This window comes from Thunnus thynnus, chromosome 3 (genome assembly GCF_963924715.1).
Source record: "Thunnus thynnus chromosome 3, fThuThy2.1, whole genome shotgun sequence".
Lineage (NCBI taxonomy): Eukaryota > Metazoa > Chordata > Actinopteri > Scombriformes > Scombridae > Thunnus > Thunnus thynnus.
This window is the reverse complement of record NC_089519.1, coordinates 37,491,192-37,502,503: the sequence shown is the minus strand read 5'-3', so window position 1 is coordinate 37,502,503 and position 11,312 is coordinate 37,491,192. Positions and strand designations below refer to the sequence as shown.

At 38.4% G+C, this 11,312-nt stretch overlaps 1 protein-coding gene across 2 annotated transcripts in view; it reads left to right on the top strand.

The window, feature by feature from the left end:
• The first annotated feature begins 1,685 nt into the window (after window positions 1-1,685).
• LOC137180384 (apoptosis-stimulating of p53 protein 2-like) overlaps window positions 1,686-11,312 on the top strand; it is a 34,795-nt gene continuing 25,168 nt past the window's right edge. For both annotated transcript variants that reach the window (XR_010927958.1, XM_067585717.1), the window contains exon 1: window positions 1,686-2,152. Coding sequence is in view for 1 of the 2 variants with exons in the window: in XM_067585717.1 (XP_067441818.1) it covers window positions 2,144-2,152 (9 nt within the window). In the remaining variant the exon portion in view is untranslated. The remainder of the gene's footprint in view (window positions 2,153-11,312) is intronic.

Here is an 11,312-nt window from a genome sequence, read left to right as displayed (position 1 = left end):
TTAATAACACGTCACAGATTCAGCGCAGGTTTGTTGGAGGTCGACACACACACACACACACACACACACACACACACACACACACACACACACACACACACACACACACACACACACGCACGCCTTAACGGCAGAGGAGGAGGAGTTTATTCCCGTTGCCAGGAGACCAGGTGAAGTCAAGTTGCTGATATTAAAACCGGACGATGAATAAATCGTCCTTCACAATAAAAGCTCTGGTTGCCAACAGTAAAACCAAACTGCAACTTTCAGCAAAGAAAAGTTTTGTTATGAAATGAATGTTGTCACATAAGACAATGTCTCGTGCATATTTGACTACTGTAGCTGAGTAATTTGATTTTATGCAAAAGGTTGTAAACAGTTTTTGGGGGAAATTAAATTGTAGAAACATAAAACCCTAAAATATTAATATCAAGATTAAACTGACTAGTAAAATGTTGCCTGGAATAAAGTGACCTTCAAGGTTACGATAACTGTTAAACTCCTTCATGATTAAGTCAAATTAAAGAATATGTTGACACTAAGTCCTCCTGTCTGTCCGTACTGTTTACTAAGAAATTCTGTCTTTCAGGATGTTTTAGAGATGCTGACTGACACTCGTTGCCACTCATGTGGGATCTGTTTACAGACCGGATGGACAACAGGAACCACACAGCAGTTTTTCTAAGTACATACAGGCATGAGAGCTGTATTTTAAGACACTTAAAGACTAAACGTACACTTTAAGGGAGATTTGAGCAGCTTGTCTCCTATAACTTGAAAATAAGTGAAAAATGAGACGTAAATGTACTTTTTTCTGATCAGATATTTCTGAATTGTGATCATTATTTTGTTGCTTTTAACAGCGTTTAATTTAGAAGAAGTTCTTGTGTTTTTGTGACATTAAAGACTGATTTTTGTTACAGTGACAAACTGCATCCTTAAATCCTCAAATGTCGTCCTGCCTCCCTACAACTCAAGTTTGTTTTAGATAACGATAGAACTTGGTACTCATTTACTGTTATATTTAAATATGTTTGTGATCATATTGTGTTTTTTTGTATATGGAGGGCTTAGACAGGTGTGAGATATTATTATAAAAATTATCAAACTTTCTGACTCTTTCACAATCCTGTTAATTGTTATTTTCAATAGAAATTATGCAGGATAAAAAACATGTGACTACGTTTTTTTGGTTCATTTCCTATTTGATTGATTGTTGATATAATAAATCACACACTGTCTGTCGCTCAGACTTTTACAATCAGAATCTTCTTTGAAGTCGCTTCTGAAAACTTTTATCATGAGGATTTTCTTATAATCTTTATTTATTTATATATTTCTAAATGTCATATATGTGGGAATGTGTGTGTGTTTGTTTACTGTGTCATGTCTGTCCTGTAAAGCACTTTGTAATTACTGATTTGGATAAGTCTTATATACAGTAAATAAGCTTCTTTTTGTTTGATTTTTATTATCATCCAGGCTATTTATCAATAAATATTTATGTTTTCTATGTCAGATAAATTATATATTTCTTTATTTATTTACAATTTATATTTATTATGGGAAATCGGTTTAAATTGTTGAACAAATCTGAGATGTGGGTGATGATGGCAGTTTGGAATCGGTTACTTTAGTCCTACAAACGACGCTGTTATTCTGAAAAGCCGCAGCGGAAGCGCTGAAGCTCTCCCGTACCGTGCCGCTGCCGGTCACCGGTCTGCGCTGATTGAACGGTCGTGATCCAAACACACGTACAGTCAGACTGATGCTCAGCAGGGAGCCGCCGCAGCTCCGCCCGCCGCGCTTTGTTTTCTGCTCACACCTTCAAAAAACCTGCAGCGGCTTTATGGTTAAAAGCTGCTTCCTGCCGCCTCGTGCTCAGCAGCTCTGAACATATAAATCATCTTTTATTCTCTCCGGAGGGATCAGACAGATAGAAGAAAGGGCCTGCTGGTTCACTGCAACAGGTCGAGGAGGAGCTGAAATATAAGATATAAATCAGATGTGAAGAAGAAGAAGAAGAAGAAGAAGAAGAAGAAGAACAGCCAGACGGACTGCAGAGAGGAAGAGGAGGATGATGGTTTGATGGTTTGATGGTTTCAGCTGCAGTCTGGATGCGACAGAGCGGAGAAGTGCCAACATGATGCCGGTGAGTTCAACACTTCATTTACTATTTGTCTCCATAGAAACAGACAGCTTCCTCTCAGCTTTCATTCGTATTCTTCTATCGACACAATCCGGTAAATTTACACGTTAAGGCTCCTGGAAAAAGAATCTTTACCGGGTAAAATATCTGAATATGATCCTGAACAGACCAGGTTCTGCCCTTCTAATGATGATATGAAGTTTCTATCATTTAAAGGGCAAGTTCACCGTTTTTTTTAAGTGTGTATTAAAACAACACGCAGACTGAAACTGGTTTTACTCGCTATAATTGTTCCTGTTGTTCATACTGACCATTAAACGATCCGTTGTTAATGTTCTTTCATTAAGATGGTGGAATAAATCCACAGCCCTCCTTCCCGTTAATGATTATTCTCATTATTGATTCATCTGCCGATTATTTTCTCGATTAATCAGTAAGTCGTTTGGTCTATTGAAAGGCTAGAGATGGTGAAAAATGCACATCACTGTTTCCCAAAGTCCCAAAGATATTTAGTTTATTATCATAAAACCAGAAAATATTCACATTAGAGAAGCTGGAATCAGAGATTTATTTTGTTTGTTCTTAAAGAAAATGACTCAAAACGATTAATCGATTATTAAAACAGTCGCTGTTTAATTCTCTGTAGTTCAGAAGTTTATCTGCAGTTAAAATTCAGCTTCAGCTTTTCAAACGAGTCAAATCAAGTGTTTGTCTTCTACAGTTGCAGCTTGTTTTTAGTCTTTTGTTACTGTTATAGAAGATTTCTACTATATTTGATTAATAATTAATACGGCTGAAGTTTCAGATTAGCTTTTAATTAACTTTTAAATACATTTTTGTACAAACTGAGGGCTGATGTTAACTGATGGATATGAATATCAAAACAAGTTAGACTCTGATACGAGGCTTCAGCAGTCTGAGTTATTCATATTGAACTGATGTCTTCTAAAGTTTCAGCCTTCAGTGACACAAAGAAGGAAGTTTGAACTAAACAGACTGTAACTTTGGATAAAATCTACTTGGTTTGTTTACGGTTCTTTAAATGTGTGTAAAAACTTTTAATAGCAGCGCTGAAACAGTTACATGTTTAATCACACGTTTCCTGAAGTAAACACATCATGACGGTCTGATCCAATAAAAAGTTAAAAGGATGATGAACTTTACTTACAGGATCAGACGACGCTCTGAGATCAGCACTAATAATAGAACTATTGTACCATTGTCTTCACCGTGAACGGAGGTTTATAAGGAAAGAAAGAGTTTTGACCTTTTCATCCAGACTGCAGCGGCTCCTGAAGCCCCGTTTCACTGCGTCTCAACACTTTGACATTTTAAGTTTAGTTTAGCAGCCGGATTTAAGACAATAGTCTGTAGCGTTAGAAAGGAACTAACAGTTAGTTTCAATATCAATCAATATGTTGATTATTTTCTCCATTAATGGATTCATTGTTTCATCTATAAAATGTCAGAAAATAGAGAAAAATGCACGTTGTGATTTATTAAAGCTCGAGACGACGATTTCAAATGTTGCTTTTTGTCTGATCAACAGACCAAAATTCAAAGATATTCAGTTTATTGTCACATATGAGACAGAAAAGCTTCAAATTCTCACGTTTGAGAGGCTGCAACGACTGAATATTTGGTATTTTTGCCTTAAAAAAACTACTAAAGTGGATCTATTATTTTAAACTCTTTTAACTCTTTGACTCTGAACTGTCAGTTTTGCTTCCATGGTTACAATCTGTGACATCAATCATGACTAATAATCAGTGGTTTGTTAATAACGTTGTGGAGGGAGTAATAAGAGTAATAAGAAGAGTTTTTACAGGAGCAGAAACTAGTTGGAAACATTCAACAGTGAAGAGGAAGAAACTCTCCTGAGTCGGACTGTTAGTTTGCAGAAGTTTTGCCACATGAACAAGTTTCAGTCTCTCAGTTCTGCTCCGACGTTCAGTCTGAACAGAAATCTTTTGTTTTGTTCTTTGCTGAAGTGTTTCAGTAAAACGTCCTCGAAACTGTAGAATTAGACATCAAACATTTTCTGCTGGAGTGAACGGAGCTGAATGCTTTGGGATGGTTGCGTCAGCCATGTTTTTTTTTTTTTAGTTTAGTTTAGTTAATTTACCCAGAATTCATAGCAAAGTATTCCCACTAAAGACATGTTAGAACTGGATGGTTTTGTGCTGATGTGACGTCTGTTTGTTGGATCTGAGCCGCAGTCAGTCGGGTCCTGATCTGGTCGATGATTATTTTCCCCTTTATGATTGTCTTAATGAAGCTGGGTTGGGTTTGTGTGATTGTTCTCACCAGTTTAACCATCTTACTGGACCAGAAACAGCTTTTTTATGAAGTGAAACTTTCACAGTGCAGCTTTATGAAAACAGTAAAAACTTGTTTCACTTTTTAAATACTTCAAGCTTCCGTTTATTCATCCATAAAATCAGTGGAAACCACACCGACCCTTACACAGACAAACAGCAGTAACTACAGAAACATTTCTGTTCTTCACAAGAGTAAAAACACCAGTTTGACACTAATTTGATCTGAAACCATAATGAGTTCTGGTGAAGACCGACTGGAAGCAAACAAATCACGCATCAAGGCCTCCGGATATGTTTACATCACAATAATAACACGTTTTATCCTGCATTTCTTAGGAAACATTGTGTAAATAATCAACTCACCACTTTTCTCTGACAGTTTGTGCTACTTTGTTCCAAGTCGCATTTCTTCTGTCATCTGGAGAAAAGTTGAGTAAAAGCAGAAACTATTACAACAATCTTCCCAGAGCTTCCTGGTCTAAACCTCTAAACCAAGCTACAGTTTCACTGCATCATCACCTCCAGGCAACGTCCGCCAGTCCTGCGTTGCTCAGAATCCCATAATGCCTCGTGAAGCAACTCACTCGTGTCCCATAGAAGATGAATGAGGGTGAACTTTGTCTTTAATCTGGATGAATCTGGAGTTTAAATATGATACTAAAATAAAATATATAAGTAAAACAAACATGGCTGCCGGTTCACTTTATTTGATGTGATGTTTCTGTCGATAGTTCAGCATCATGTTGTGTTGCAGCTGACTGTAACATCACCTACTGTAGGCTGTAGTATTCTCCTCTAATATCTCTGACTGTCACATGACCGCCTCTCATATCAGTGATGTAGCGCTTTGCTACGTTTTTTAGCATCTAACTTCATGTCAAAGCGTTCTCTCTTTATTTTGAGGTTACAGCAGAACATGTCGCCTTATATGTGACGTTTTAGGAGCATCAATGATGCTGAAATCTCAGGAACCTTCATGAACAGGTGACGTTCATCAGGCTGAAAGCAGAGATTCACTTCAAGTTTGTGACGTTGAGATACTTTGTTAAATCCGACCTTGGCCCGTGTGTTTGATGTGTGGTGGTTTATCTTTTACCTTTTCACCATGAGTTAAATGATCAACAGGAGCAGCATCTGATGGAGGAGGAAGGTCTGTTTAGAGGAAACTGAAGCACAGAAAGGAGGAAGTGAGCTGAACTTCTCTCAGCAGCATCACTGTTGTTATTCACACAGTAAAATCTACCTTCCACATAATGACTAACATTCAGCTGCTTTGAGAGTGTGTGTTTGACTGAAGGTGAACTGCTGTGTGTGTGTGTGTGTGTGTGTGTGTGTCCTTCAGTTGAAAACACTTAAATGCTCTCTAAGTGTTTCATACAGGCCTCCTCTCAAACACACACCCTGATCATTGTCCTCATCATCTTCCAGGCAGGGCTCAGTGGAGCTCGCCGTGCTGCTTGGTAACTGTTGCCACAGTGACCAGAAACACACACACACACACACACACACACACACACACGCTGTTCAAGGTCATATGGGAACAGTATTATTTTAGTATTCTTGAGCCGATGAGGAACTAAAGCGGGGAAGTTGTAACCTTCCTGTTCATTTGTAGTATCGGCCTGATGTTGACCATAAAATCAGATATCTTTTTCCAGCATTGATCGTGTTTCACTCGGACCGTTTTCACAGCCAGCAGCACTGTAGGGCTGTAATGTTCATTACAGTAACTGTACTGTAATGTTCATTCTCTCTTTGCTGCCCCGTATGAAGGGCAGAAGATGTTGGTTTGCTCTGGAAAACGTTAAAGAGGATGTTGAGGAAGCAGGTCAATGAGCAGGTGTACATGCAAACATTTCCAGCTGTATATTTATATTCTGGGGCTTTACTGGAATATCTTTACATGATTTCCAGTTAAAACTCCTTATTTATCTTCTACTGGTCCTTTATGCAGCCCCTCAGTTCAGCCTCTGTCTGAAACAGGCCGTTTTAGCTCCTGTCTCTTTAAGGCCCCGCCTCCTGATGAGCCCACTCTGTTCTGATTGGTCAGCTTTCAGGAAGCTTCCTCCGGCTCCGGCGGCTACGTAAACAAACTATAGTAGCAGGATTTCACTTCTTCTTCTCCTTCTTTACTCCAAATGTCAACTTCTCAAATCCATCCGTACATGTTGGAGCTGAACAACACATGGAAACACCTTAGCAACCACCTTAGCAACCACCTTAGCAACCAAGGCTACAGAATGGACATGTTAGCGAGGTAGAAAAAAAACATTGCAAACAAAGCGTTCAGAGCAGGTTGAAGCTCTGACCTGCGACTTGCAGGCAGCATTTCTATAAACGTTCACCTCAAGTTTTAGAACTTTAACCATGTTTAACATCCGACGTCACAACAGGATATAAATGACAGAAAACCACAAAAGCAGAATATGTCTACCTTATCAAAATATATCAACAAAACAGAGGCAAATATGAACTCCGGGAAATTCAACAGAGATAACTCAAACATCGTCCGTCTACTCTGGTAACCACAGGATGAGCTGGACCAGTACAAAGCTTTAAAGCATTTAGAACTACATTGATTCGAGGATTTCTTTGTTACTGCAGACACAACGTACGTACAAACACATACAGCCATGAATGCACCAAATTTAACAGAATGTAATTTACTACAAAACAGTTTTCCATGGAGCCCTCCTGGGGTCACATGGTGGAAGGAAAAAACTTGATGTGTAAATCCGTGTGCACAGATTTCTGCCCTCGGATTCACAATCTGTGCACACGGATTACATTTTGTTAAATCATATTGTTAAATCTGCAGATAAATCGAGATAAAATTGAACTTACTGGGTAAATGTGGTCACCGCTGTCCATGCGAGGCAGGTCCATCCACTGAAGAACAGAAGAGGACATGTAATCCATGTGTATGGATTGTGTGGATCCGAGGGAACAGTTTAGAAATCTGTTAGCACAGATTTATACATCGAGTTTATTTTCTTCCATCCGTAGTTTTCTCCTTCCTAAAACAAAAACTTGACAGTCTGTCAGAGAGCCAGGTTTGCAATTTTTCAAGTGTGTCTTAAACCAACATTCAGGAGCTCAAATGAACATTGAAGCTGTTTTTCTTGCTGTAATCATTCCTCCTGTTCATACTGACCATTAGAAGATCCCTTCATAATGACCTTACAATGGAAGTGATGGAGGATAAAACCCACAGTCCTCCGCCTGTACAAAAAATGTATTTAAAAATGTATCTGAAGCTAATATGAAGCTTCCAAATGAGTCAAATCAAGTAGATATCTTTCAACGTTACAGTCTTTTTAGTGCCAAAGTCCCTCTTTTTGTTACTATACTTCCACCTGCAGCTCAGCAGGGAAACACTGTCCGAGGAAACACAAAGAGGGAATTTGATGCTAAAAAGACTGTAAATGTGTCAGATATCCACTTGATATGACTAACTCAGACTGATGAAGCTGAATAGAAGCTTCACACAGACTTTTAAATGACTGTGTGGACACACTGTGGATTTTGGCCTCCATCACTTCCATTGAAAACACATTTGAAGGGGATCTGATAGATTGATTGATAGATAGATTGATATGTACAGTTCAGTTCAGCATATCAAGTAGCCCGACAGACAGAAAGTACAATGATTGATGTACCAAGTCCAGTCTGAGTTCAGTCCAGAGCACACAGAGAGATTAATATCCAGTATGAACAGGAGGAATGATTACAGCGAGGAAAACCTCTTTCACTGTTCATATGAACACTGTAAACCTGCCAGAACACACTGTGTGTATCCTTGAGGTCTAACAAAAATGTTCAACACATTTCCTTCCTCAGAAAACATTTTCAAAGCCACATTTTTAAGTATTTTAAATCCTGCATTGTTGTCCAGTCACTGCCTGGTGCTGGTGCAGAGTTTAGGAACATGCTAACTTTAACCTCGTTAGTGTAATATGGTAACAATGATGGGAATATGTCCATCAGGTTTATAGGTATGTTTTAGTCTTTATCGGCTGCTGGTTATTTGTTTTTATTGGTGACGTCAGAGCTTCAGAAGCCAACTGATAACTCAGCTGTTAGTGACTATAATCACCGATACGCTACACCAGTCATCTGCTGCTTGGAAAAATGAAAAATATGCGATTTTAAAAACAGCTGGCAGCCAATCAGAGAATGTTTCTGGCTTTTCAGCATCCTGAGTTGTTGATGTTGTTGTTGGTGGTGGTGGTGGTAGTATCCTGAACAGCAGGCAGGGTTTAGGGCTCTGTGTGTGTGTGTGTGTGTGTGTGTGTGTGTGTGTGTCTTGTTAATCCAATATTGTTGCGTCACATGATGCTGTCGGCCATATGGCTCCAGCCGTCCACGCCGCCTACAAAACATTTGGGATGTGACCTGCAGCGTGCCAGCTGCCACCACGTTTCCCCCGAGCAGAAATAGAGCAAAACTGAAATCATGCATCTTACCGGCACAGAATGTTTGAGTTCATTCAGTTTTAGTTCTGGAGCTTCTTCTTTTTTTTTTCCTCAAATCATTTTTCCCTCATGTGCCTGATTTTCTATTTCAGTCCACTCATGTAGATCTGAATTCTGATTGGACAACAGCTTCTCTGCTGTTTAAATTAAAGCTGCCATATGTTTCATTTTGAGAGTCTAAAAGGGGATTTTTGTAGAAATCATCAGAGCTGCAAAGATAAGAAATCGATCAATTAGTTGATCAACTAAAAGATAATCTGCAGCTGTTTTTGATAATCAAATAATTATTTCATTTTTATAAGTGAAAATATCCTTAAAAGTGACGATTTAATGCTTAAGATAGTAAACTGAATATCTTTGACTTTTGGAGCTCTAGACATCATCTTGGTGTTTAAGAAATTACATTTTTCTCACATTTCAAATGATTAGTTAATCAATCAAGAAAATAATCGGCAGATTAATTGATGATGAAAATAATCATTAGTTGCTGCCCTAGAAATCTAATATAATATATAACATCTTCTCAAAACTGCTATAAACTTCCTCACAGACTTTAAAACAGAACTAGAAATGGTTCAATATTCTGAAGTAAATGTTTGTGCTTCTCTTGTTTTGTCCAAAATCCAAAGATTCAGTTTACTTTCATGTATGAAACAGAAAAGCTTCAAATCCTCAAATTTGAGAAGCTGCAGCCAGGAAATATTTGGCATTTCTGCTTAAAAACAAAGACTAAAAATGATTAGTTGATTAAGATAGTTGCTGATTAGTTTCCCATTGATCACCTAATCGATTAATCTACTAGGCAAGGCACATTTCAACAAGAAGGCAATTCAAAGTGCTTTACATGGAGTATAAAAGGCATCAAGATAGAATATAAAAGCAACACAAGTTATAAAAAGACAGAATAAGACAGATAAAACAGGAGAATAAAAGCTACAGTGCCGTGCGTGATATTAAACAAACAGAAAAGTCTTCAGCTGTGATTTAAAAGAACTGAGAGTTGCAGCAGACCTGCAGTTTTCTGGGAGTTTGTTCAGATATGTGGATCATAAAACCTGAACGCTGCTTCTCCAGGTTTAGTTTTTACTCTGAGGATAGAAAGCAGACCTGATCCAGACCTGATCCAGATCTGATCCAGACACTTACAGTAGTCGAGTCTACTGAAGATAAATGCAGGACAAGTGTTTCCAAATCCTGCTGAGACATAAGTCCTTTAATTCTTGATATATTCTTCAGGTGATAGTAGGCTGACTCTGTAATTGTCTTAATGTGGCTGTTGAAATTCAGGTCTGAGTCCATGACGACACCAAGATTTCTGGCTTGATTTGTAGTTTTTAACATTATTGATTGAAGCTGAGTGCTGACTTTTAAATGATCTTCCTTGGCTCCAAAAACAATTACTTCAGTTTTGTCTTTGTTTAATTGAAGAAAATTCTGCCACATCCAGTCGTTGATTTGTTCAATGCACTTACGCAGCACTTGTATTGGACCAGAGTCCCCTGGTGATACGGTTATGTAAATCTGTGTGTCGTCTGCATAATTATGGTTACATATTTTGTTGTTTTCCATAATCTGAGCCAGTGGGAGCATGTAGATGTTGGAACAGAAGAGGCCCCAGAATGGAGCCTTGAGGAATGTGTAATTAACTATTAGTCATAAAGTAATCCCTGTCCTTTAAGTTTTTGTTATTATTATATTTTTATCTTTTTTATTTATTTCTTTTAGTCCTTGCTAGACGCGACATAGAACTGGACCAAGTAAGACCAACATCTCAAAACGTCATGAGGATCAGATTTACATCAACAAAATCACTTTTTAGATTCTTTTTCTCTTTGTTTTTGTGTTTCATGTTTTTATTGTAAAGGACTTTGTAACTGTGTTTTGAAAAGTGCTACAGTATATATTATTATTATTTATTGTTGCATTCAACTGCAGTAGTTTTAACAAAAAGGACCTAATAAACTTAACAATGAAACAGCAGATGTTAATTAAAAGGCTCCTGCCCAAAAGAAGCATCTCATAACAGAAGAAGAGTTTTTGTTGATAAAGTTCGACACACGGATGTTCTTTTGTCTCATTTGTGAAGAATCAGAGGAAGTCGACCTGTCGATGTGAACGTGTCGGTCTGTTACAGCCGGTGATGTCTCAGTGGTTGACTGCGCAGCGACAGGATTAGGAGACGACTTCGTGTTGATGAGTCTTCATTGTTCTGAAGAAGCTGCTGACGTCTTTCAGACAGTCGATGGATCATTAGTTTCCTCCTTCACAGCGGTGGGGGGTTGTGGGTGGTGGTATTAAAGCTGCGTGATGCTGTGCTAATTCCTGGCTGGATTAAGAGCTGCAGCCTCAGGAGTTTAATGAGGCCTC